Raw genomic sequence first — 27909 nt, forward strand, 5'->3', positions numbered from 1 at the left:
TTAACCACAAAAAAACAAAACAAAAAGCTGGGCGGGCAATCTTTGTCCTACCGTCCAACCAACAGTCTGGGACGGCGCCTGTCAGCAGGGGGTTTTGAACGGGGAGGAGTAGGTGGACCTCACTAGCAGGTGAACAGGTGGACCTCACTAGCAGGTGAACAGGTGGACCTCACTAGCAGGTGAACCTCACTAGCAGGTGAACAGGTCAGGTGGACCTCACTAGCAGGTGAACAGGTCAGGTGGACCTCACTAGCAGGTGAACAGGTGGACCTCACTAGCAGGTGAACAGGTGGACCTCACTAGCAGGTGACCCTAGCAGGTGACCAAATTAGGCAACATGCCAATTTAGAACATGGAACATAGAACAAAAAAACAACATAATATTTAGCGGCGCCTGCGGCTGCCTCTCCGACCTCCGCGGGTATGAAGGCCTGTGGTGCGGCTCCTTGGAGACGAGTCTGACGTGGACGTGGATGTGGACGTGTCCGACGGACTACTGGATGTATCCGTCGTGCTCAGGTTAGCCCTTGACCTGAGAGACCTGAGGGGTGACTCGGTTGTCTTGAGGGTGGGTTCAGGGGCTGAGTTCCGGTCCATTACATCAGCCACTGGAGCCGAGTTGTGGTCCATTACATCAGGCCCTGAGGCTGAGTTTTGGTCCATCATATCAGCCACTGGAGCGGAGTTTTCGTCCTTTATATCAGCCACTGGGACTGACTTCTGCTGCATCGCGTCAGCCACCGGAGCTGAGCTGTTGGACGTGGACGTGTCCGACACACTACTGGAAGTATCTGTATATGTGGTCAGGTTAGCCCTCGACCTGAGAGACCTGAGGGGTGACTCGGTTGTCTTAAGGGTGGGGTCAGGGGCTGAGTTAGTGTCCATCATATCGGCCACTGGAGCTGAGCTGTTGTCCATCATATCAACCACTGTGGCTGAGCTGTTGTGCATCATATCAACCACTGGGGCTGAGCTGTTGTGCATCATATCAACCACTGTGGCTGAGCTGTGCTGCAGCATATCAGCAACTGGGGCTGAGCTGTTGGGCATCATATCAACCACTGGGGCTGAGCTGTTGGGCATCATATCAACCACTGGGGCTGAGCTGTTGGGCATCATATCAACCACTGTGGCTGAGCTGTGCTGCAGCATATCAGCAACTGGGGCTGAGAGATGCTGCATCATACCAGTCACTGGGGCTGAGCTGTTGTGTGTCATATCAGCAACTGGGGCTGAGCTGTGCTCCATCACGTCTGCCATTCGTTCCAAGCTCCGGCCGATGGACTGCAACACAGGGAACATGCGGCTCTCCATCCGACGGAGCTGACTGACGATGCTCCGCCGGGTATCCACCAGTTCCACCTGCAGCATGTCGAACCGGGCACGCTGAACGTTGAAGAATCCTCGCCTCCGGGCTCGGACGCGGCGGGCACCCCTGCTGCCGCGCGGCGGCGTGGCTGTGGTGGAACACGATTGTCTCTCGTCGTCTCCTTCCTGTTCGCTGTCGTCTTCTGTTTCCCCAGGTTGTTCTGCGGGTGCTAGCGTGACAAGAGAAATTATGACACCATATCAAAATGTAATATTTCCAACAGATTTTGATTGTCCATAAATATAACAACCTTTTTTCTTCTTCTTCTGAACTGTTTTCTTTCACATCAGGACATTGTAATGATCAGTAGACTCACCTATCTCCCCTCCCCAGTCAAGAGTTCAGAGTTTGAATGAATGTAGAATTATGTGCAGGTTGTAATTTGCATACAGATGCGAGGGGACTTCAATGAATTGACTTAATTGTTTTTAATATATCTTATTTTAAACCAAAAATCGTCCCTCTCACACTTATGCCAGTGTGATCACCCTCCCCTGTGCCAGTGTTGGCACCCGTGCCTAAGGTTGCCTACCCCTGACATAAATGAAACAAACCCAGGATGTATTAACTTCAGCTGTATATTTATATTCATATATCGCCAATGGTGCTTTACCTGGAAATCCGATCTCTCGCCTTCCAACCCCCTCGACAGCCTCGGGTGGGAGGAGGGCAGATTCTGCGACGTCCTCAGAATCTGTGGGATTCTGGGAGACGGCGGTGGGACCCCCTCTGGTCGATCCGTCCGGTCTCCTGTTCACGGGCACCTTTCTCTTGCCTATGCGCTTCACATCCTTGAACCTCTTCCTGCTCTGGGTAGCGAGGGTCCTCTGAGGGGCCTTTCCCCGGGCTGCTTGGGCGTCACTGCACATAGTGTGAAGTCTGGCCTGCACCTCCCGTGTCTGGACGTCGGTCTCCTCCGTCGACAAGCGCTCTTGGTCAATCGCATGACTTTCCTGCAATGTTGTGGATAATCGCCATGGTTACATACTGTATGTGGGGCATAAAAGGGAATGTGCTGCCGTCTTGTGTCAGGCTCAACAGCCTGACACAAACCTCAAAAAGCAAATTATTTTTCAAAAGAATATTTTTATATGTTTACGCCTGCTGTACTGTTTCTATTCTGCTGCTGTGTTACACTTCTGAACCAATCAGTTGCACTGCTCATGAACCTGTTCTGTGACTCATTTACAAAACCGCGTATAATATTAACAGAATAGAATACTAGCAGTGGTGGAAAAAGTACTCATATCTTTTACTTGAGTAAAAATATCAATACGTAGAAATACTCTGTCCGGAATTCTAAATTTACTTGAGGAAAAGTACAAAAGTATTGGTATCAAAATGTATTTAAAGTACCAAAAGTAGAAAGTACTCATTATGCAGAATGTCCCATTTCACAAGTTTTCAAATGTATAAAAATCTTATGAAAATAGCAGATCTATAAGCTCACAATGTGTCGCATCACAGCACATTGCGAGCTTGTACATCGGTTATTTTCAAATGACCGAAATGTATATAGGGATGAAGTGGTTAATGTATGCTTTGTAATAATAATCAAAATCTACAAAGTAACTATCTACAAATTTATGTTTTTTTTTTAAGTTATGGTTTCTTATATAGGGCTATGCACATGTGTCATGTGACACTGGCCAATCACAGTCCTGAATAGATTGTGATTGGCCAATCACGGTGCAGGATAATTGTACAAATTTCCAAACCTCAAATAAAATAGAGACGTACAATTGCATAAAAAGAATAAAGGTAAAACTGAAAATGTAATAAAAGAACATAAAAGTGTCAGCAGGCACATAAACTACAATCGATTATGACAATCCAGCATATTCCATTAACCACATGAACCCTAGCGTCCCTATTATATACTGGGCATGTTATATAATAGGGGACCATTTGGTGAAAATTGCCGAACATTCGTTGTAAGCTTGTAGATCGGCTATTTTCAGCAAAGACATTTGGTGTCGAGGGAAGAAAGGAGGAGACCAAGTATAGACCCCTGGGGAACTCCAACTCAACTAAGTATATAGGATTGAAGTAAAGCCAATAAACTGAATACACAAACATGCAGTGTCATACATACCCGACTTCAGTGACAGATGTGACTGGCTGTCAGTGTTGGTCATGTGACCCAGCATGGTTTTCACCACCTCATCAGCAGATGACACCTGAGTGAGTGACAGAAACAGAAGTGGAATGGAGAAAGACAATAGAATAGAATATACAAAAATGAATAGCCATTGGGTTTCATTAAATGTATAATACAAATAGACAATATGCAATGAGCTCGCAATAAAAAAAAAGCTTGGGGCTCCTGAACTGGTAACGATTTCTACAAGCTGATTTTGGAGTTTAAGGTCACACAATCTCATTGGCTAACCGCTGGCTAAACTTATACCTAATCTTAATCATTGTACTTTTACTCATTGTAATGCCTAACACAAACAATTTATACCTTTGGCTCAACTAGGCTGTTCTCAAAATGCATCATGGGTATGATTCCACCGGTTCAGGAGCCTCCACTACCTAAACAAAACTAGAGAAAATACTTGTATGTGTGCTGTGCCTATTTTAGTCTATGAGTGGGCAGTTTTGGGATGAAAACCTACCTTTGATCGCTTGATGCCAGGTTCACCGTGGATACCTGAATAGTGGCAGGGAACAGAGCTGTCAATTTTAACCAAAGAAACTAGAGAAGCTTTTTAAATTTCCCTTTTCACACTGACAGAACATTAAACATGTACTGCATGTAACCAGCAGGGGTCCCCACAGCGACAAGGATCACACACCGGCTTCCCACCCATGAACACTGACCAGAGGCACCGCTGCAGGGAATTGAAGCAGGCTCTCTCTGGTGGTGAGCCACTGTTTTATGACTCCACAGCTGGGACACATTCATTTATGCATGCATGTATGTTTGCTTCAATCTGTGGGAAAGAAGTTTCCTTGTCTTCATCCTTTCCACTAACTGTCTTATCAATCCAAATGAATGCATCCGTCCATCCACCCCTCCCCTCCTCCCTCTCACCCAGTCCCAGTTCCATGTCTCCAGGTGGAAGGTCAAATGAAGGCAGACATCCAGGGACACTGCAGGGAGACAGACTCACTCCCAGAGTACCTGAGGATGGAGAAATACACAAGCAAGCACACACGCACGCACACACACAAATATCCTGTTTAATAAGTGTAGAATATGAGGGATAAAGAACTTGCCTTGTTACTTTATTCTAATATGACATGGCTGTTTCATATAAGACACCAAAAGCATCTTAATTTGTCATTTCTTGGACAGATAGTAATTATTCATCTTGCTTGGTTCTATTTCTGACATAACATGTTACGTTTATGATGATTAAAACACACTGTTATTACTATAATGTAAGTGGCACCATGCTGTGGCCACGTACAGAATAGGTATGATAACATGTCTTTTCTGCATTTTTGTTTTTTTACGATAACATAACATATTGTTATATTTCTTTAAGCACAACGTAAGGTCATTTAGATATTGCCCAGGCCTAGATAGATGCATGCATGCATGTTTTCTGGATGTACAAAAATACACGCAAAACCTTATAAACCATATCCCATCATCTACCATAACAGGATGTAGGAACCATTGACTCACCAATCCCCTTCAAGGCCTCCGTCACCTTGGAGACAATCTGGTCCAATGGACAGCCTTCCTCTGCCAATGCACCTGCCAGCTAACACACAAACAATATATACAGTGACGTTTATTTAAAAACATTTATTTTCTTTATTTGCCTTGTAAACCAAAGCTTACCTTGTGTATGAACACGGTCCCACACAAGCCACGCCTCCCTCCCTGCCTTGCTGGGACGGTCAAACGCACAGTCCTCGGCGACTATCACCATGTCAACGGAGACGCCGTGGTTACGGGCCTGTTCAGCAGCCAATCCAAAGTTGAGACGGTCACCGGTGTAGTTTTTAACGATGAGAAGGACCCCCGAGGCGCCTAGGAGAAGAGGGTTGATTTAATCCAGTGATTCTATAACTTTTTAATTTCAAGGACATACAGAGTATCAAACATAGGTCACACACACACACACACACACACACACACACACACACGACTATACCTGCATTGTGCAGACACAGTACAGCAGCTAGGATACTGGCAGGAGGAGGAGAGGCAAAGACCCCCCCTGCTACTGCTGCTGACAGCATACCTCTACCTATATAACCTATAGATAGATCGATAGATAGATAGATAGATAGATAGATAGATAGATAGATAGATAGATAGATAGATAGATAGATAGATAGATAAAGACGGACGGACAGACAGACAGTAGAATTGGATAAAACAAAAAGATTATGTAACAAAAACATAACCAGTTCCTCTGTCTGTTGGTTTCGTGAACCATTCAATGTGTTAATAAGCTTGTGAGGCAGGTCATACGAGGTCTAAAGTTTCAAATGTTCCGCTAAAATGTATTTGAGACACTGACTGTGTCAGAGACAGCACTGTGTTATGTTTTTCATAATAATGACATAATACCCGTTTAACCCATTAAGACCGGGAACGCATCTGTTTAATTTTAAGATTTCTTTGCCTATTCAAAAATAGCTATTATATTTATATTAGACTATATAATAATCGCTATTTTTGAAAAATCTTGAAAATGTGTGCACATTTTTTAATATATATATATTTTTAAGCAAACATTTTAACTCAAATCTTTGCTTCTGGGGGATTCTACAAATGTCTTCTAAATCCTTTTTTAAATGATCTTGCTATAATATCAGTGGTCCAGATGTGAGTTACAAATGTTTGCTTTAAAATATATATATATATTCAAAGATTTGCACACTATGAGCTTGTATATCTATTTTTGAATAGCCAAAGTATTAAAATAATGATTAAAGTGGTTGAAATCGTAAAATGACACAGATGCGTTCCCGGTCTTATTGCCTATAATACCCGTTTAACCCATTGAGACCTGAAGCCGATTCTACACGTCTCCTAAATCTCAACAGTATTCTGAAAAACCTATGTTTCTATATCAGTGGTGCTCAATCTTTTTCATGTCAAGGACCCCCAAAATGATATGTATTTGGCCGCCGACCCCCATCAAAATATTTTCCAGGGACCCCCAGAAGCAAAGATTTTAGTTAAAAACGGTTCGCTTTAAAAGAATATATATTCAAAGATTTGCACACATTTTCACGATTTTTCAAAAATAGCAGATCTACAAGCTCGTAGCGCGGCACTCGGTGCCGCGCTATGAGCTTGTATATCTGCTATTTTTGAATAGCCCAAAGTGTAAAAGAATGCTTTTTAGCTCAAATCTAAAAATGACACAGTTCCAGGTCTTAATGGGTTAATAGCAGTGTAGTGCAGTGTGTATACCTGCATGTGCTGGCTCATGTCCAGAGCCTCCCCCAGACAGCAGGGCCACTTTGCCTCTCAGGGCGTCCGGGTCCGAGCGCACCACCACCCTGTGTCCCTTCAGCAAGGACAGCCCTCCACTGGACCTCACCACGCCATCCAGAGCCTCATCCACACAGCTGTCCACACAGTTCAGAAGCTTCTTCTGTGGCTGAGGAGGAGGAAGAGGAGATATGAGAAGAAGAGTTAAACTAAGCCACAAGCTGTAAACCATCAAGTCCTACCCAGTGTTCAATCCTGGCATGGGACACCAAACTTCTACCCATCTTTCAAGAGAGGAACCCTGCTTGTCCAAGTTAGATACTATGCTTATGAGCTTCAAAAGGAGTAGTTCACCCAAAATTTTTTTTATTTTCTATCAATTACACACGCCATGAAGCCTTGAATTATTGGAGATTTTTTAGTTTTTGTGGCATTCCTAAGCCAATAATTCAATGACAGGGTGGCTGCTCAGTACTCCTTTTCTCCTACTCTTTGAGTCTCCTACTGGATAGACTTCGGTGGTCATCGCCGGTCATCAAATTATTGGCTTAGGAATTCGACAAAAACAAAAAAAGTATTTTTTTGGATGAATCACTGCAGATGTGCTAGTCAAATACATAGCCTATTCTATCATACAGGTTGGTTAGAATATATATTTTTTTAATTATTCATGGAAAATAAGCTCCGGGTTGCAGCTGTTTTTAGCCCTAGAACTGTGATATTATATACATACATTTCATGTATTGTATTCCATATACACAGACATAGATGCCCTCCTGTGTCTGTGACTAATTGCAAAGTGTGTACTCAGCCAATAATTACTTGCTACGACTTGGTGTCAGCAACAGAAAACGTGTTTACTAAAAATATCTCCACTTTTGGGGCACACCATTTGGCCAGGTTTCCCAAACGAATTTGAGCTCCTGCGTAGCCTAGAAGCTGCGTGAGAGCCTCCACGCACCTGCGCAGTAGCAACCCCGCCACGCCCTATCTTCGTTAGTAGCAGCTGTGTGTGCCCAACGTGCCAGCTAAACTGGCTTCAGGAGATACCATCGTCGTAGGTTCTCGTTACGTGTGTGCTAAAACTACATTCGTGAGACAGCATAGACGTAAAGACCTCCTGGACGAAGTCTACGTAAAGCCTACGTAAACTACGTAGGGCTGTCCTACGCTACACTGCAGTTTAAACACCCTTTGCGAAAGTGAAATGGATCATAAAAATACCAGAGGCAACTGTCAGATGTCCTGAAGCAGTCCACTCCAAATACAACTTTTGAATAATATATTTATGAATGAAATTACAGTGGTGAGTTGACATCTGCAAGGTAAATAAAACACTAAAGTGTCCCCATTATGCAAGTAAATTAAATATACTTAAAATACCAAAAGGAATGCAGAATGTCCCATTTCCCAAAATTAATATGTATTAAAATCTTTTGAAAATAGCAGATCTACAAGCTTGTGAAGTGTTGTGAGCTTGTAGATCTGCTAGTTTCAAAAGATGTTTTAACCATTCATAAACATGGCGAGCGCAACAGCTGTCACTTTGTGAGAGGAACTGGGGACTTTCATCATAACGTTTAACTATAAAACTTCGAAATTAAGTAAACATGTTTAGCTCAGCATCATTTATATACCTTTAGTTAACTTGGCATATGCTTAATATTTTTATCAGACGATCGGATCATCCGTGAGAGTACAATTTGCAAACTTCGGGTTCATGCATATAGAGGACGAAGCCCTGGTTCAGAGCATTAGTGAACTACAGCCACACATGTCCGTAAAGCATCCGTCAAGTTGCCGTACGGACGCCGGAGGTCCCATCCACTCCCATGTTAAATAAAAAACGGAACGGTACTTCCGGTTTTAAACTTAACATGGGAGTGGATGGGACTTCCGGCGTCCGTACGGAAACTTGACGGACGCTTTAAGGACATGTGTGGCTGTACCCACTAACGCTCTGAATCAGGGCTAGAAGCAGCGCAGCTGCCCGCGTTGTGTGTGTGTGTGTGTGTGTGTGTGTGTGTGTGTGTGTGTGTGTGTGTGTGTGTGTGTGTGTGTGTGTGTGTGTGTGTGTGTGTGTGTGTGTGTGTGTGTGTATATATATATATATATATATATATATATACATATACATATACATATACATATATATATATATATATATATAAATTAAGTGTGTGTGTGTGTGTGTGTGTGTGTGTGTGTGTGTGTGTGTGTGTGTGTGTGTGTGTGTGTGTGTGTGGTCGGTCGGTCGGTCGGTCTTTTCATAGATCTATTTCGCTACGATGGGTGTTACTACCGGCCCAGGGCGCTAGTAACAAACTGCTTCGTAGGAGAGCACTGCAGGGCTACGCCTCTCGCAGAAGTAGGAGGAGAGTAGGATACGCCATTCTGTCTCCCAAATGTAGTTTTAGCAGACACGTAACGCCGTGGACGTGGGAAGCGATTGCACGTTGGGCACAACCAGCTGCTACTAATGAGGGTAGAGCGTAGGTTTCACCGGGTCCCAGGCTCTTACGCAAGCTGCGTAGGCTTCGCATGAGCTGAAATCTACGTGGCTGCTATGGTACTGCGCAGATTGTGTGGACACACGTAAGACCCGTCGTAGAACCTGCGCAGATGCTCAACGCAGCATCTCTACGAATCTCTTTGGGAAACGCGGCAGTTGCGTTGAGGTTTGTGTGGAGTCGCCAGGGCAATTAATGACACCTGTCGTGTGCCTCGTAATCAGTGGTGGAAAAAGTACTCAAATGTTTTACTTAAGTAAAAGCATCAATACTGCAATGTAGAAATACTCTGTTACAAGTAAAAGTCCATAATTAAAAATGTACTTGTGTAAAAGTACAAAAGTATTGGTATGAAAATGTACTTAAAGTACCAAAAGTAAACGTACTAAAATTTTGAAAATAGCAGATCTACAAGCTCACAACGCGTCGCGATGCGACGCGTTGTGAGCTTGTAGATCGGCTATTTTCAAATAGCTTAGGTGTAAAATAGGGCTAAAGTGGTTAATGGATGTTTTATAATATAATCATGTATATCTGCAAAGTAACTAGTAACTAACGTTTTCAAATAATTGTAGTGGAGTAAAAGTACAATATTTGCCTCTGAGATGTAGTGGAGTAAAAGTACTGCAAATTGGAAATACTCCAGTAAAGTGAAAGCACCTCAAAATTGTACTTAAGTACAGTACTTGAGTAAATGTACTTAGTTACTTTACACCACTGCTCGTAATACGTGCTCAGCTCACTGGAGAAATGTCATGATGTGGTTGAGGTCCATGTGAAACTCGTGGGAAAGTGAAGATATAAATAAACACACGTTTTCTGCCAGAACCTTCAAATGGATATGACAGTAGATGACAATAGCTGACATCAAGTCGCAGCAATTAATTATCAGGTATAACAGTCAGTCAGCAGCGCTACAATGATGAGTCACCGACACAGGAGGGCATATGGCTGTGGAATACATGTATACAGTGATTACAGTCATGGATGAACTTCAACCTGGTGTTTGCACTTTCTCCCTTTTTGGTCCGTATACATCTATAAACATTCACCTTTCAAATATAAAGTGCTTACCCCATGGCCACGGATGTTACAATTATGCACGGGCCCTCAGAAGTACCCGTATCTTCCGTAATGTTCAATAAAAAATCATTTTAATCCGATCGGTGGCCAATTTTCTCCCTATTTTCGTCATATGCATTCAACTACCCGACCCTATCGGTCGGAAAGGTGTATTGCACTCTGATACATGATAACTGAGAAATTATTATTTATTTGATTATTTGTTCAAAATAATATGCAGATTTCGTCGAGGGACACCTCAACAAAATCTGCATAATATTTTGAACACGAGTAAAAACTTGGATCATACTGTGCCTATTATTGCCTAATCTTATCATTCATTTTTAACGGACTATGATCTGCTGCTATCAAGTGCACAGTGCACACCAAGCGGAAAATGAATCTATCAACAAATCAGAGTTACATTAACTGTCTATTCAAAGGCACATTTGCCAGCAATAATGCTATCATAGTATTTGTGGGACGTTTCATACAGTATGTTGTTTTTAATCCCAGTTTTACCTCCATTCTTCGCTCAGAGACGTCAGATCGACTCGCTTCCTTTGCACGTTGGCTCCGTTCCGTTGGGCCACGCCCACCTGCACGGTCTAGTCATCATCCCATAGTCTGGAGGGACGGCAGCGGAGTTGCGTTGCTAGGGAACAGCTTGGGGTCTGAGGTTATGTCAGGTGAAGTCAAGGCACCCGTTTAGCTTCTTTTCGCAGTGGTGGAAAAAGTACTAAAATTCTTTACTTAAGTAAAAGTACCAATACTGCAATATAAAAATACTCTGTTACAAGTAAAAGTCCCAAATAAAAAATGTACTTGAGTAAAAGTACAAAAGTATTGGCATCAAAATGTACTTAAAGTACCAAAAGTAAAAGTACTAAATATTTGAAAATAGCCGATCTACAAGCTCACAACGCGTCGTGAGCTTGTAGATCTGCTATTTTCAAATGGCCTATGTATAAAATAGGGCTAAAGTGGTTAATGTATGTTTCATTATATCATAGTTTATATCTGAAAAGTAACTAGTAACTAAAGTTTTTAAATAATTGTAGTGGAGTAAAAGTACAATATTTGCCTCTGAGATGTAGTGGAGTAGAAGTAAAAGTATTGGAAATTGGAAATACTCAAGTAAAGTACAAATACCTCAAAATTGTACTTAAGTACAGTACTTGAGTAAATGTACTTAGTTACTTTCCACCACTGTCTTTTCGTTTGTATTTTACTACTTGCATGTTATTCTGTTGCCTTGTTTTGATCTGTGTAGCACTTTGGTTAACCTTGGTCATTTAAAAAAAATAAAGAAGATATTTTTAGTTTAGTTTATAGTAGAGAATGGACACGAAACACAACAGGGAGAGAGAGAAAGACATTTGAGTTGAGTTTGTTGATTACTTTTGATGCAGCAATGGTCAATATTCTTTTCTTTCTTTCTTTTTCTTTTCTTTTTTTGAGGTATTAATAAAAAGGTCTTAAAAGTCCTTAAATTGTCACTTCATTGTCATCAGGGGAGTGGGGACCCTGATGACAAAAACATCACGTGGGGGGGGGGGGTCCCGACCCACAGGTTGAGAACAACTGTTCTAGACTGCCAGATACTGCTATATCCAACGAGCTAAAAGTGTGTTGGTGTTGGCATGCTAATGAGCCAGGTGTGTCTCGGCGGAGTACAGGCTGGCAAATGTGGGTAGAGGGGTCTTCAACGTTTTCAGGCCAAGGACCCCCTAGCTGAGAGAGATGAAGCAGGGACCCCCTACTCTATATTGTATAAAATTTATTGTATATTGTATAAAAATATAAAAGTTTCAGATTAAAGTTTTTTTTTACTTAGTCTGCTCTTTTTTCCCTCTACACCTATAGCCTCTTTGCCAAAAATAGCAGATCTACAAGCTCACAACGCCTCGCAGCGCGACTCTGCGTTGTGAGCTTGTAGATCTGCTATTTTTGGCCAAAGATCTCCTCACAAAAGAGGATGCTAGCGTTCAAGTGGTTAAGGTAAAAAAAAGAAATCGTATCACACAAAGATTTGGCGGACCCCCTGTAGTAACTCTGAGGACCCCCTAGGGGTCCCGGACCCCCTGTTGAAGACCCCTGCGGTAGAGTGTTCCCTCTTCTTTGGAGGAGGGAGGGGCACGTTGTGTGTCTTGTCTCAGCCTGGGGTACCACGTTGAGGTGCAATAAGAATATGAAAAATATTATTTTACATAATCTAAGCGAGAGTTAATTTCCCCCCTTTATAGAATTATTCCAACTAGCCCATACCCGGTCGACCCAAGACAGACAGACAGAGGTTACTCCAATTATATAGTAGGATGAATAATTCAGTCTGTAATGTGTAAACAAAGCACTGTGGCCCTTGTACCAAACGGCTCAGTGCAAACTAAGGTATCGTTGAAATGAACAGACGTTTAATTGTGTCTCTTCGCCAGGCAATCGGCTCCTTGACACGGTACCCTCTACCGCTGCAGAACGCCAGAGAGGCCAAGATCCTCCAGAACTTTGGGGACGGGATCTGTAAAATACTGGATGAGAAACTACAGAAGTACTACAGAGAGAACGGTACGAGAGGAATGGAATGAAGAGAGGATGAATGGACGGGATAAAACCTATGCAGTAGTACCTGGGCAATGTGTGTGTGTGTGTGTGTGTAAAGTACACATGTGTGTAAAGTACACATGTGTGTGCGCGCACGTGCACACACACACACACACACACACACACACACACACACACACACACACACCAACACACACACACACACACACACACACGTAAAAGTTAAAGTTGACTCCTCTAAATACATACATAACATCTTGTGTATGTATGCAATATAATATACAATTCAACAACTGTCTTTTTATCCTCTCTCTTAATCTCCTCCTTCTCTGCTCCTCTCCTCCAGAACAAGACCCTGTTCTGTCGTTCCAGAGAGCTGGAGGTGGATGGAGGGAGTGAGGTAGAAGAGTCCAGAGAAAACCCTTCCTCCTCTCTCATCTCCTTTGCCGAGTTCAACCTCGAATCGGTCAAGAACAAGGTGTGTGTGAGTGCTGTGCGCATTATTGTAAACTTTCTTTTCATGTTTGTTTCTCTCAAGCATCAAATAGAAGGAATGCGTGCACAAACATAAAAAACATATAAAAAAAACTTGCAGGGTGCTTTAATATGGACAGAACGTGAGTGCTGCTGGCTATCGTTTCTTTCAAGCAATCATGCATGGAACACAAAGGGCCACATCTGCAGCGCATGTGATATGGTACTGAATCTAGAGATTCACCATGAATCCTCATTATTCTATGTGCTGCACGGAAATTAACAAAATATAATACAATATGTTTTAGCAAATAAATAAATAAATAGGGTCGTTCGGGTGGCACAGGGTTAAAGCCCCTAGGCATAGGTGGTGGTCTAGCTACAGTCTATAAATCCCACCTATCATGTCGATTGACTCCAGCCACAGGCTATTCCAGCTTTGAACTCCAACTGTTTGAGCTAAATCTATCCTCCCCTGTGCTCTTTGCCCTGGTCTATCGCCCCCCAAAATCCAAGGATTTTATTAACGAATTTGGAGACTTTCTATCCGGGATAATGATAAAATACGATCACATCATAATTTGTGGGGACATGAATATTCACGTCTGCTGTGAATCTCGACCCCTAGTTAAAGACTTTTTTAATCTCCTTGAGTCATTTAATCTCACCAGATCTATTACCGGCCCCACTCATGAAAAGGGCTACACACTGGACCTTGTTCTGTCTTTTGGCCTCACTATCTCTGTTTTTGACGTTTTTCCTATTCCATGCACGCAATAAATAAATGTGTTTTCACCCTCTGAATCTCATCTATGTACAGTAATTAAAATGCGTGCCCTTCTCTACTGTCTTGTGGTCGCTGGGGTGAGCACATGAACATGTGTGGAAAATCTGTCATGGATTTCTTATTCCAGTGGGGAGTGCTCACAGTTGAACTATGACTACTGGAAAACAAAATAAGTCCCATTTATGACAGTTTCCCTGACCTACAGTATATAACAATTCATTGCTCATGTAAAAGAGACAAAAGAGGTAATGAACAGGTAATCACTTATTCTCTGTTTTTCTTTCTCTCTCTGTCTGTCTGTCTGTCTGTCTGTCTGTCTGTCTGTCTGTCTCTCTGTCTCTCTCTCTCTCTCTCTCTGTCTTTCTCTCTCTCTCTCTCTCTCTCTCTCTCTCTCTCTCTCTCTCTCTCTCTCTCTCTCTCTCTCTCTCTCTCCAGTCTTCTCACAGCCTATGAACAATGCAGGAGTGAAGCAGAGAAAGAGAAACTCCTCTCTTCTATCCGATACGGGAAACTCAAAAGGTTTGCAGGATACATTTTTGATTCAATTCCATTGTTATGCTTTGTGCTGCATTGTATTATAATTTATTTGTTTGACAATACAGTCCTTCTGTGCGTTCCTACAATTCCCATGAAGCATTTTGTGAACAAGCTGGCACGCCCATAATGTATGGTCTTCAGGCTCAGAGTAGGGCTGGGAAAATTAACCGAAAATATGTCGGAACCGATAGTTAGAACCAATAACCGACTTATAAACAAATAATCGAGAAGCAGGTAAGGAAACAGTGTCCTACTGTAGATGATGTAAGATGTTGTCAAGTTTGGCAGCCATGTGGCTTGACCCTGCACACCTCAACATTACCCTTGTTACTTTTGTGTTTTGGTTTTTCAGGAACGTCGGGCCAGCTCTGAGCAGGACGGTCTACCAACTGTACAGTACCCAAGGACCACTGTCATAAACACACACACACACACACACACACACACACACACACACACACACACACACACACACACACACACACACACACACACACACACACACACACACACACACACACACACACACACACACACACACACACACACACAAAGATAAAGACACACATAGAAAATCAACCACACACATACTACTTGTATATTGACTTACACACAAACACCCACACATAAAGGAAAAGGCTGCCGTCATTTATTTAGTTTGCAATTTTTTTGTCAACACACTTTTGCCTACGAAAAGGACAAAGATCTGCTTGCCGATGCTGTTGCTGTCACCATGGGGTCTCAGCAAGGCTGGGGTAGCCCATAGGTGACCCAAGTATGGTGTGACTGTGGCCACTGGCCACACACATTATGTGATGATGGAGCAGAGCAGATATAAGAACATTGGCGCCAAGCTGGTGCAGGACGTGGCCAACAACACCAACGAGGAGGTTGGTGATGGCACGGCCACGGACATGGCACGGTCCTGGCACGTGCCATCATCGCCAAGGAGGGCTTTGACACAGCCATCCTGGTGGAGATCCGTCATGGCGTCATGATGATGGCTGTGGATGCTGTGATCAACCTGCTGAAGAAGCTGTCCAAGCCTGTCACAACCCCAGAGGAGATTGCACAAGTTGCCACAATCTCAGCCAATGGTGATGTAGAGATCGGACATCATCTCTAATGCCATGAAACAAAAGTACCAAATTTAGTTTTTCTAAAAAGTATGGCCAGTGGCAGTCATAGAACTCTGCTGCCCAGAGCATGTACATTTGAATATTTACTCTCACGTCTTAAACCACTTAAACCTTATACCAGTGGTTCTCAAACTTTTTCATGTCAAGGACCCCCACATTGACACTTATTAGCCCACGGACCCCCATTTGAAAAGATATGCCAGGGACCCCCATAAGAGAAGAGTTTTACGGCTCTAGCAGTGATTCTCAGCCATTTTAATGTCAAGGACCCCCAATTTGACATGCATTAGGGTACAGACCCCCATTTAATGGCATTTCTATCTCTGGGACCCCAATTTATATTGTAAAATCAATGTTAATTCAACTCAGAGTGTACAAATCGGGTCCATTTGGTTCCATTTCTACACTCTCAGAGTTACAGACCCATAAGAGTCCATTTGGTTCCTAACTATCCATCATTTAGCTGGGGGCCCCCTGGAACTCCCTCAAGGACCCCACTTTGAGAACCAATGCCTTATACGGTACATAGTTGTATGTCAATAGTTAAAATAGCAGATCTACAAGCCCACAAAGCGCTACCTTGCAATGCATTGTGAGCTTGTAGATCTGCTGTTTTTGCCAAATGTTCACCTATTTTCAACAAACGTTTGCCTATTTTTGACACAAATTTTTTTTGCCTAATGTTAATCAATTGTTTTTGCCAAATGTTCGTCTATTTGTGCCTATTATGACATGGCCAGGAAAGGGACGATAGGGTTGATATGGTTAATGAACGTTGAACATTACAGTGACCGTTTATAGCAGTGATGATTTATGCTGAACTAAGGACCAGTTCCTGTGATAACGGAATGGACTGCAGTTCTATGACGTTTGTACATGAGCTACACCTGGTGTTGGGCTACAAGGACCATACTTGAAAAGCATGTTTTGATCTGGGTCTTTTTTTGCAGACCAGTCTTAATTTCTTTAAACTCCATCACCTAACAAATTATCCCCTCAAACACTAGTAGATTTACATTTGAACCAAGAGTTAACAGTGGTGTTTGTACGGTCCATGTAAATCTCAAAATGCTGCTTTATTTTGTATATTGTTTTCTACTTATGAAGAATGAAGAAGAAGAATGAAGAATTGCCACAATTGGCGTTGGAAAAAATAAAGTGTTTAATTTTGAATAGCATACACTGTATGCATTTGGGCGTATGGTTTATGCTTCCATGTCAATCTGAAAATAGTAGCTATAAGTTAAGGCCAGTCCACACCAATACAACTCCTTGCAACTCCTTGTAGTCAGGGAATATTATCAGAATAATGTAAAATCTTGGAATAAATTCCTTACCAAGAAATTTCTTCACCAATGTGTTTGTAAAGGATCCCTCTTTAGTTGTAGCTACAGGGACAAATTAAAGAGACATACCAGGGCCGGTTCTAGGGGGGGGCAGGGGTGGGCAGTGCCCACCCAAACGTGCATCCTGCCCACCCAATCAAAATTTGGGTAAAAAAAAAAAAAAAAAGATTGTTTTATTTTTTTGCCAATTTTTTTTTTTATCATAAAATATTTATGTAACATTTATTTATTTTGATTGGGTGGGCACCATAGACTGTAAGTGGGCACCGTGGGCAGCATTTTAGACCCACCTGAACACGCACCGCTTAGTGTCTCTCCGAAGCGGGGGGGTGGGGGGACTGTGACGGGCCGACTGCTCGCAAAACCCACACACAGAAAAATGAAGCAGAACCGTTTGGGGCCCCCGAAAACCCCCCAAATGGTTTTGGGCCCCCCCAAAAAAAATTTCTGCGCCGCGCTGCGCGCGGCGCCGAGGAAGCCGCCCCCCCAGCATTTATTAATGCCCCCCCAGTTAATAATTTCTGTGTCCGGCCCTGAGACATACCCACCTATCAAAAGGTAATTCCTGATATGAGCCAAAGAAATGTTTCAAATTCAAAAGGTTAATATCTTTCACATTGCCCTGTCATGATTCATGACCTACTGTACTACTGCAATTCTTTGATTTGGTAAAACATAGTATCTGAGAACACAGCAATTAATTCAATGTTTGTTCCCTGGAACAACACAAGAACCTTCCCCCCCCCCCATCTATATACCCCTAACTCGTCTCTTATTTTCTTGTGTAAAGGCCAGACCGCACCAATGCAACTCCTTGCAACTACCATTGGGGATAATGGTTGCAAGTAGTTGCTTGTTGCAATAGTCAGGGGATATTAAAAATATCTTGGAATAAATTCCTTACCAAGAAATGTCTTCACCAATGTGTTTGTAAAAGTGTCTAGTAACACATCTCACAAAGACTGAAATGCAGTTTCCCTAGGGGAATTTTTGACAGCTGCTGAAAGTTGGGGAACCCACTATAACCTTATGCGGGGGAAACATAAAAAAGAAAATCTGTTTTAAGTAGCATGTGAGGGGTCAAACTAGGGTGTTTTTATGATTCTGAATCCATTGCAAGCATTTGTTTTGCACCAAAACCACTCCTTGGGCTAAAAACGGCCATAGCCAACCTTTTCCAGGTAATTTTTTGTGTAAAAAGCCCATTGAGATTGGGGCGTTTTTAATCCCTAACGTTTTAAATCCCATGCAACTTTGCATTCACACTATTGTTTATTTGATTTTTATGTATTTATTTATTATTTATTTATTTTTCGCATTCTACTAGTTTAACAAATACATGCACTTCTCACTGGAAAAGATTGACACAGTGAGGCTTGGAAAGGGAAAGCTAGTGATTATTATGAGGTCTTATTCAGAGGTCTGAGTGTTTTTAATGAATGGTTCCTTATTTTCCTTCCAGAATACAGTATCATTATGCTTGCATATTGTCTGTTGCTTTGCTGTCAAAGCACATGGGTGTTGACCGTTCTGCTGTAGAACAGAGAGTTACTGTAGTCCATTTCCTCCTTTAATGCTGACCTTTTATTCAGTTGTAATTATACACTAGGAGGTAAGAGACTGTACAATGAATTATTATAAGCCTACAATTTGGTCTGTATACCTATAAATGCTTTTCAATTCCATGTAAACCAACAGCAAGTGCCTAAAAGTGGGTATAATTTGAAACTTGTGTGTTCTGAGCTTTTTCATCTGGACCATGTACATAACACAGCTATTAATTACTGTAGTGGGGGGGGGGGTTGTTTCCAAAGACCAAATAGTTCAATCAAACAATCTCATATGGTGACATATATGCATGTAAATTAGACTAATGATGATTATATATCAGAAACTGATTCCCTGGGATATACATATTTCAAAAATTATGGCAGATGCCTCATGCCTATTAAAAAAACTATTGTGCAATTAGGGGTGGGACGATATGGGTACCTCACGATACGATATGTATCACGATATTAGGCCCACGATAACAATATATATCACGATATCTGAAAATGCCGATATATTGCGATATCACGATATATTGCATGAAATTTCACCAACGATATATCACGATATCTGAAAATATCGATATATTGCGATATCACGATATATTGCATGAAAATTCACCAACGATATATCACGATAGTCCTTGTATTCAATTCATAAACACATAAAATAGCACCAAACAGTTCAAAATCATCATTACACAAATACAGAGTAGGAAAAACAACGTCTCACAAACTAAAAAAAAAAAAAAAAAAAAAAAAAAAAAACATTTTTTTTTTTTTTTTTAATATCGATATTTTTCGGGAGGATATCGATTATTTATCGCGGGAGAAAGTATCGCGATATATCGATATATCGATATATCGTCCCACCCCTATGTGCAATGTAGAACATTTACTGTCTAAAGTATCAACTATAGGCTACACTTGATAGGATGAAAGGCAACTCAGAAGATGCATTTGTGTCCCCTGACAGTTAAAGCTGTTAAACCAAAGGTCCAGTCGACTGTACCACTGTCCTGTCCACTGAGGTCACAATACTGAATGGAATTCATTCATCATTCAATTTGACAATGCTGCTGGTAAAATATGTAGGACCTTAATCTTGTTTCCTGAAATAACACACAATGAATAATTCCATGAACACTTCAGGTGCAACTGAAGTGAGGGGACAAAAAAATTATAATGCAGATGTCAAGCAATGACACAACAGCTACTGTATAAGGCATCACTCAATTGGCCAGCAGATGTCAACCTTGTGTAATTTTCAGGTTTTCCCTTTATTATGATCAAGCTCACCTGTCTTGCCATGACTTATTTGTAATCCTAGAGGATATTAGAGTGTTTCACTATAATATATGAGTTCACTGGAGTCTGGAGGAAGTGGAGAGAGTGTGGAACTAGTGAGAAAGTCGAGATATTTTACTAAAATACACATTTTCTGCCATACTCTACCCCAAATAAATACCCCTGATTATCTTGTAACCTTGTGTCACCACCACCAGGCTTTTCCACAGGAAATGATGGTGTAGTGTGAGAGTCCAGCTGTACAACGTTCAACCACAAGCTGAAACTGTTTGTGCTACACATTCACTGTCTTTTTAAAACCACTGCCTCCTGCAAACATCCAGGAAGTCCCTCCCTTTGCCTCTCCCACTTCTCTTCAGAAGAAACGAAACTCAGAGCTGTTGTTTTCTCTCTCAGTCTCTCTTCAGAAGAAACGAAACTCAGAGCTGTTGTGTGTTTCTCTCTCAGTCTCTCTTCAGAGTAAACCAGAGTGTTGTGTGTTTTCTCTCAGTGTGAGTTTGGTTGTCAGTCAAATGGCAGAACAGCAGGAGAAGCAACAGACATGTGAGCTGGACCAGGACCAGGACTGCTGTTGTTCTGTCTGTCTGGACATTCTAAAGGAACCAGTGACTCTACAGTGTGGACACAGTTACTGTAGAAGCTGTATTGAGGGTTACTGGGACCAGTATGAGGAGACTGGAGTCTACAGCTGTCCCCAGTGCAGAGAGAGCTTCAGTCCCAGACCTGTTCTGAGGAAGAACACCTTGCTGGCTGAGGTGAGATGACCTTACAAGTTACAACCACACATTAAACTACATGTTCTGCTACACAAAACTCCTTGTTGACTATTGTGATAGATGGTATACTATATGTTGGTTATTTACTACATGTTATGTTATGTATGTTGATATTGTCCACAAATACTAAGAATATTATTTAGATAGCATGTTAGACCAGTGGTTCTCAAAGTGGAGTTTGGGGACCCCCAGGGGTCCATGAGGGGGTTCCACCTGGGGACCCCAATAAAATGTGTTAATAGAGCATCACAGTCTGTTTAACCACTGTAACCCCATACATCAGCTATTTGAACATTGCTGATCTACAAGCTCACAATGCATCACAACACGATATGCAATCTTTTTAAACATTTTAACAACATAAATCTTGTGTGGAGGTCCCTGGCACAAAATATTTTCAGATTCGTGGACAAATACATATTAATTTGGGGGTCCTTGACATGAAAAGGTTTGAGAACCACTCAAACCACGCAAAGACCCAAATTCGAATCTGACTCCTGGTCTTGTCACACTTTAGTCTAGTTTAGTTTAGTTTAGTTTAGTTTATTAGCACATTGAAACAGATGCTAGGTGTTATATTATCTTAGTTTCTTTGCAGTCTACAGTACTTACCTTATGCTGTCATTTTGTTGACTAGGGTAATTTACTCTGATCTTTGACTGTGTTAGTCACTGGTTAATCATTAAACTCTAGCGTCCCTATTCTTGCCATGTCATTCATCTTCTAGTTCTAACAGAGTCTACTAAATGCTTACATTTTTACAACATACTGTAAATAAATCAACTTTATGGAATGCAAAGTTCAGAACCACAGTGTTCAGATAATGTTACAATGATCTTACTAGATGAACTAATACCTGTAATGTCTCACTGTGTTTATCACCATGAACCTCACAATGACTGTGTTGTATTTGTCATCAGTGAGTGACCTCCCCTCCTCTTCTCTTTACTTCCAGCTTGTGATGAAGCTGAGCAGTACAGGAGGTCAGCAGTCTTCTGTCTCTGCTGCTCTGCTGTACGCCGGTCCAGCAGACGTGGCCTGTGATTTCTGCACCGGAGCCAGACGTCGCAAAGCTCTCATGTCTTGTCTGGCGTGTCTGGCCTCTTACTGTGAGACTCACCTCCAGCCTCACTACAATGTCCCTGTGTTGAAGAAGCACAAGCTGGTCCCAGCCACCAACAAACTGCAGGAGAAGATGTGCTCCAGTCATGACAAGCTGATGGAGGTGTTCTGTCGCACAGACCGCCAGTGTATCTGCTATCTGTGCACCATGGATGAACATAAGGGCCATGACACGGTGTCAGCTGCTGCAGAGAAGGCAGAGAAACAGGTAGGACCACCATCACTTGAAGATAAATCATAAGAGAGATCATGTTTTAAATATAGAAGCAGAACTAAATGACCATGTCAGAGACATTAAAAGCACAAACCAGGGTGTTGTACAATAACAAGTATTAAAGGATGAAGTACACTCCTTTTGGACCCAATGAAAAACAGACGCGATTGATCACTTTTCATATGGTATATATAACCCATTCAATCTGGGAATGCATCTCTGTCATTTTAGATTTCTTTGGCTATTCAAAAATAGCAGATACACATGCTCATAGCGTGGCACCGAGTGCAGCGCTATGAGCTTGTAGATCTGCTCATTTTGAAAAATCGTGAAGATTTGTGCAAATCTTTGAATACATATTTCTTAAATCGAACATTTGTAACTGTCAAATGTCTCAACAAATGTCTTAATGATCTGAAAAACTATCGTTGCTATATCAGTGGCACTCAAACCTTTTCTTGTCAAGGACTCCCCAAAATGTTGTTTTAGGCCGCCGATCCCCATCAAAATATGTTGTTCCAGGGACCCCCAGAAGCAAAGATTTGAGTTAGAAATGTTGTTTCAAAAAAAAAAAAAGATTTGTACAAATGTTAAAGATTTTTCTAAAATAGCAGATCTACAAGCTTGTAGATCTGCTATTTTTTAATAGCCAAGTTATAAAAATAATTGTTATAGCTAATATCTAAAATGACACGTGCGTTCCCAGATTGAATTAGTTAATTAATCTTGCCCCTGCAAAAGTGTATTTTGAGGAAGTTACAAAGTTGATTTAAGATGATGTGTGGATCCAAATCTCACTTGTTTTTACCTCGTATCCTGTATGAGTTCTCTTTCTCCTGATTGGATAGAATTGGTATCCCGACTTGAAAATGTGCTTTGTTTACAAGCCAAACTGTCTCTTCCTGTTTCTTAAAGAAACAGCTGGTGACAATGCAGGAGGAAGTCCAGCAGAAGATCCAGGAGAAAAAGAAGGAGCTGAAAGACCTGAGACGGGTCATGGAGGCCCTGAACGTGAGCTGATGTTATGATAATAGTTCTTGTTCTTGTGTTTACTGTGATGCTACTGTATATGGATGAGACAGTGCCTTGTGTCATCAGAAGCACTAAAGAAGTGGTTCTCAAGCCTTTTCATGTCAAGGACCCCCAATTAATATGTATTTGGCTGCAGACCCACATTTGAAAATATTTATGTGCCAGCAACCCACATATAAGATTTGTGTTGTTAAAATGTTACAAAGTTATTCAAATGTTTTCACATTCTATCAAGATGTTCTTGAAAATAGCAGATCTACAAGCTCACAACGCGTCACGACGAGTTCGCCATGTGTTGTGAACTTGTAGAATTTTAGGCTATTTTAAGTGGTTAAACAGATTTTCTTTTGTTTTGGTTGGTTAAACAGATGTTGATGGTATATTAACATATTTTTGGGGGGACCCCCTGGAACCCCCTGAAGGACCCCTGGGGGTCCCTGCACTAAAGTACCCAGAATGACAGTAAAGAACAGTGACAGTAAAGAATCCATCATATCATGGAACTTCTGGAATGGCCAACAATACTTATGTTGTGACTGAATGTATTCCCCACAAAGTTCTACACTTACATGAGAACTTATAACCAAGAGTTTCTTTCTTCCTTTCGGCGTGTGCGTGCGTGACGGTGTGTGTGTGTGAAGCAGAGCTCTGCAGAAGCAGCAGTGGAGGCCAGTGACAGGATCTTCAGTGAGATGATGGTCTCCATTGAGAGAAGACGCAGTGAGCTTAAAGAACTGATCAGAGATCAGCAGCAGACTGCAGTGGCTCAGACTGAGGCTCTCCTGAGGCAGCTGGAGGACCACATGGAGCAGCTGGAGAGGAGACATGCTGACCTGGAGGAGCTGTCCAACACTGATGACATCATCACTTTCATTCAGGTTCCACACATGGCATTTTACTGTTTGGTTTTGACTCATTTAGGAGAAATCAGCTTCATATTTCATCTCATTCCATCATGTCATATTATTATTACATCATAGTATATTACATAACATGACATTATTAATGCTGGTAGTTACTAATACTAATATAGTTCTAGTATACAGTAGTTGTACAGACCACAATAATATTGTCAGAATTAGGCCTGTCACAATTATTACATAATTGCCTAATCACAATTATTTGAGATAATCACAATTATTTTCCACAATTGTCATAATTGTAAACATTTTCCAAAAATAGCAGATCTACAAGATCAGCTTCTGAGCTTGTAGATTGTCTATTTCCACTATTTTGTCAAATATTGAGAATTAGAGACAAATTAAATCATCATTTGTGTGTGTGTGTGTGTGTGTGTGTGTGTGTGTGTGTGTGTGTGTGTGTGTGTGTGTGTGTGTGTGTGTGTGTGTGTGTGTGTGTGTGTGTGTGTGTGTGTGTGTGTGTGTGTGTGTGTGTGTGTGTGTGTGTGTGTGTGTGTGGTCAATGTACCAATTTATTGAGCTCTTGGTTTAATGATCTTCCATCCCTGTCTATACTGCTTTACTTGTCTCTCTCCAGAGTTTCCAGTCTCTCTCCAGTTCCAGTGGATCTCCAGTCTCACCCAGTGTGGTCATCTGTCCTGTGAGGTCCTTCACAGATGTGATTGATGTGGTGTCTGGTCTGAGAGACCAACTAGACAACATCCTGAAGACAACTTGGCCAGAGATATCAAAGAGAGGTGAGATTTAAATGTGTTTCTTGTTTTTCTAACCAGCCATCATAGTAAACATGGATTGATGAAGTCAGAAGGCAACTGGAGATATTTGAACTGGAGCAGACTGATGGTACACAGGTTGGCTGTCTGTCAGATTGGACAGAAACATTGAAGAATTTAAGCAAGAATATTTCTCAAAGGAGAGGTTAGGGTTAGATTTAATCACCATCTGTCCCTTATATAGACCACCCTCGGAAGCCAGCCTCTTCGACCTTGGACCAGAGATGCGGGCATGGCTACACGACACAGAGTTCGACCTCTGACGGTACACGAAAGAAGAAGGGTTAGATTTAAATGTCTTTATTGTGTTTTAACCGGCCCCTATACTGTACAGTACATTTGTAAGTGTTGAAACAGTTTGTACAGGTGGAAGTATGTCTGGGAAGGCTACTAAAGCCTGTAGTATGGGGGGCAGTAGATTAGTGTGACCTGTGTTTCATGACCTGTGTTTCATGTCACCCGCTACAGTATATAAATGCACCATTTAATATTTATTATTATTTATTATTATTTGTATTATATTTTCGTTCTTAATAAATGATCTTGAGGAGTTCTCTCTCCTGATTGAATGAAATGTGAAACCCACCTGAAAATGTATTTTCTGAAGAGCTGGGGAGACAGCTGTTACTGAACAAACACTATATAATAGCAATGATTACTATCAAGCTATAATAGGTTGACATTTTTGACAAAGCCCTTGGAACTTCAGTTTAATCCATTCTTCAGTATGATGTCTGTCATAATATGCTATATATGTGACTGTGCCTTTAAGAGAGCTACGTTACGACACTGCCGTAAAGCAGGCCTGTTGTCTTTTACGTCAGTCGTATGTTGTGACCTCCTGTAGGCTCACGCTGTATGTTTTACATGCCTGAAGTCAGCAGTAAAGTCTATTGGATTTGACCCTTTGTGTGGACATAGAAATCCTTTACAATGTCATGATGACCTTTACTGTTTTCTTGTGTCTCCAGTTGATGTTTTACATCCAGCGGAGCCTCAGACCAGAAAGGACTTTTTACAATGTGAGTCCATGTTGATGCAGGTTCTGAACGTTGAAGTTTCATTCTGATATGTTGTTATTTAAAGCTCTAATGAGTTTGATCTGAGAGACTAACTCTAAACACAATAAGGTTCATGAGGTTTGATTTTTCTTTTGTCGTGTGTTCTCACAGATTCCTCTCCTCTGTCTCTGGACATGAACACAATAAACACACGTCTCTCCCTGTCAGAGGAGAAGAGGAAGGTGACTAATACACTACCACAACCTTACCCTCGTCATGCAGAGAGATTTACTAACTGCTGTCAGGTGATGTGTACAGAGGGTCTGTCTGAACGTTGTTACTGGGAAGTAGAGTGGAGTGGTAAAGAGGTTTTTATAGCAGTCTGTTATAAAGACGTCAGCAGACAAACATGGTTTGGAGACAATGATAAATCCTGGGGTTTACAGTGCTCTGGTAAAAACTACCTGTTCAAACACAACAGAGTTCAGACTAAAGTGTCAGGGCCTTTCTCCTCCAGAGTGGGGGTGTACCTGGACCACAAGGCAGGTACTCTGTCCTTCTACAGTGTTTCTGACACAATGACCCTCCTACACACAGTTCAAACCACGTTCACACAACCTCTCTATCCAGGGATATGGCTTTGGTATAGCTTTGGAGGTACAGCAGAGCTGTGTAAGACATGGTAGACATGTTAAGAATACTGATGATGATACTCAGTTAAAAACTTTGTTTTCTTCATTTGATGATAGATTTTCTCTTCTAGATAAAGCTTGTGTAAGAATGATGTGTACAGTATACTACACCATCATGATCAATCAATCCATTGTGTTCCTCTCATTACATTTCTTTAATAAGCCTGCTGCAGACAATCATTATACAGTATGCCCTGTTATCTTGTTGATATTACTACAGAGCCCTCTGTCAGTCTGTGTACATTGGTTATACTAAATGTAGTGGTTCTCAAACTGTGGGTCTGGACCCCCAGGGGGTCCCCAAATGATGATGATATGCTTAATGTGCAACATTGTTTTCTCACTCAACAGTAAACAACATACAGTATGTATAGTGTATACAGGGTATCTGCACATTTCTAAAGTGACAATTTAAGGACTTTTAAGACCTATTGAATACCTCTTAAAAAATCAAATAAAACATGGCATTACTGCGTCAAAAGTAATCAACAAACTATACTATAAAAACTGGTCAAACATTGGCCAAATATTACCTGACTTAGAGACAGAAAATTTGAAAATAGCTGCATGCAAATATCTACATGCTCACAACCCCTTGCAACGCGAGGCTTTGTGAGCTTGTAGATCTGCTATTTTCACAATATTAATGGAGTTACACTAAATGTAATGCTTCCACTCCTGCAATTCCAAGTGCTTGTCAGGGTGGGTGGTCCTCTGTTCAAATATGATTCTTTTCAGGGGTCCCCAGTTCAAATATTATTTTGGGGGGTCCCCAGTTCAAATATTATCTTGGGGGGTCCCCAGTTCAAATATGATTATTCTGGGAGGTCGCGGCCTGAAAAGTTTGAGAACCACTGGTGTAATGTCTTACTCCTCAATGTGTCAATAGGGTATTGTGTGTCAACGGTTATTCGATTTAATCATTTATAAAAATATGTGTGTAAAAGTCAAACTTTTGTCTATGCTACATTGTTCCCTGCACAATGATAATAATTAAATATTATACATAGTGTAAATATATAATGCTGAGTTTGCTTTTATCCACTTTTTATGTTTTACTAATTGTACACTTAAACAATGTTGCCAGTAATCTTCAATACATGTTTTATATACATGTAATTACTTTCCATCAGAGGCTTCCACACATAGATTCATAATGAATGACATCATTTACATGACATATCATGGGTTAATGACTTATTAACTTTGGATTACAACTGGACTTTGTATCATTTATTACTTATTTTCCCGTTGCACAATGGTGAATGAACTGTCTCTTTTCTTCAGTCAGTTTATTAGAACTTCTTCAGCAAAATAGAAGACGT

General features: G+C 41.4%; 3 protein-coding genes across 3 annotated transcripts; 1 reads left to right on the plus strand and 2 right to left on the minus strand.

The window, feature by feature from the left end:
* Window positions 1–384: 384 nt before the first annotated feature.
* On the minus strand, window positions 385–4160 carry LOC308101577 (uncharacterized protein; the record flags this gene model as incomplete). The annotated part of the gene is made up of 4 exons (XM_080450998.1): window positions 3991–4160; window positions 3465–3549; window positions 1983–2322; window positions 385–1538 (listed from the first exon to the last, which is right to left on the minus strand). The coding sequence occupies exons 3-4, from the start codon at window positions 2236–2238 to the stop codon at window positions 385–387; spliced, it is 1410 nt and encodes a 469-aa protein (XP_080307124.1). The 5' UTR covers window positions 2239–2322; window positions 3465–3549; window positions 3991–4160.
* LOC308101578 (triokinase/FMN cyclase-like) lies at window positions 2404–10907 on the minus strand (the record flags this gene model as incomplete). The annotated part of the gene is made up of 9 exons (XM_080450999.1): window positions 10874–10907; window positions 6759–6948; window positions 5485–5589; window positions 5169–5360; window positions 5035–5088; window positions 4410–4499; window positions 3991–4025; window positions 3465–3549; window positions 2404–2411 (listed from the first exon to the last, which is right to left on the minus strand). Exons 1-9 carry the CDS (start codon window positions 10877–10879, stop codon window positions 2404–2406), a joined length of 765 nt encoding a protein of 254 aa, XP_080307125.1. The 5' UTR covers window positions 10880–10907.
* Window positions 10908–15705: 4798 nt separating this feature from the next.
* On the plus strand, window positions 15706–27607 carry LOC308101579 (E3 ubiquitin/ISG15 ligase TRIM25-like; the record flags this gene model as incomplete). Its single annotated transcript, XM_080451000.1, has 7 exons — window positions 15706–15808; window positions 20252–20279; window positions 20563–20809; window positions 21786–22160; window positions 25076–25156; window positions 25853–25913; window positions 26064–27607. The coding sequence occupies 7 exons, from the start codon at window positions 15706–15708 to the stop codon at window positions 26576–26578; spliced, it is 1410 nt and encodes a 469-aa protein (XP_080307126.1). The 3' UTR covers window positions 26579–27607.
* Window positions 27608–27909: the final 302 nt, after the last annotated feature.

This window comes from Gymnoscopelus braueri (genome assembly GCF_963280865.1).
Source record: "Gymnoscopelus braueri genome assembly, chromosome: 15".
NCBI lineage: Eukaryota > Metazoa > Chordata > Actinopteri > Myctophiformes > Myctophidae > Gymnoscopelus > Gymnoscopelus braueri.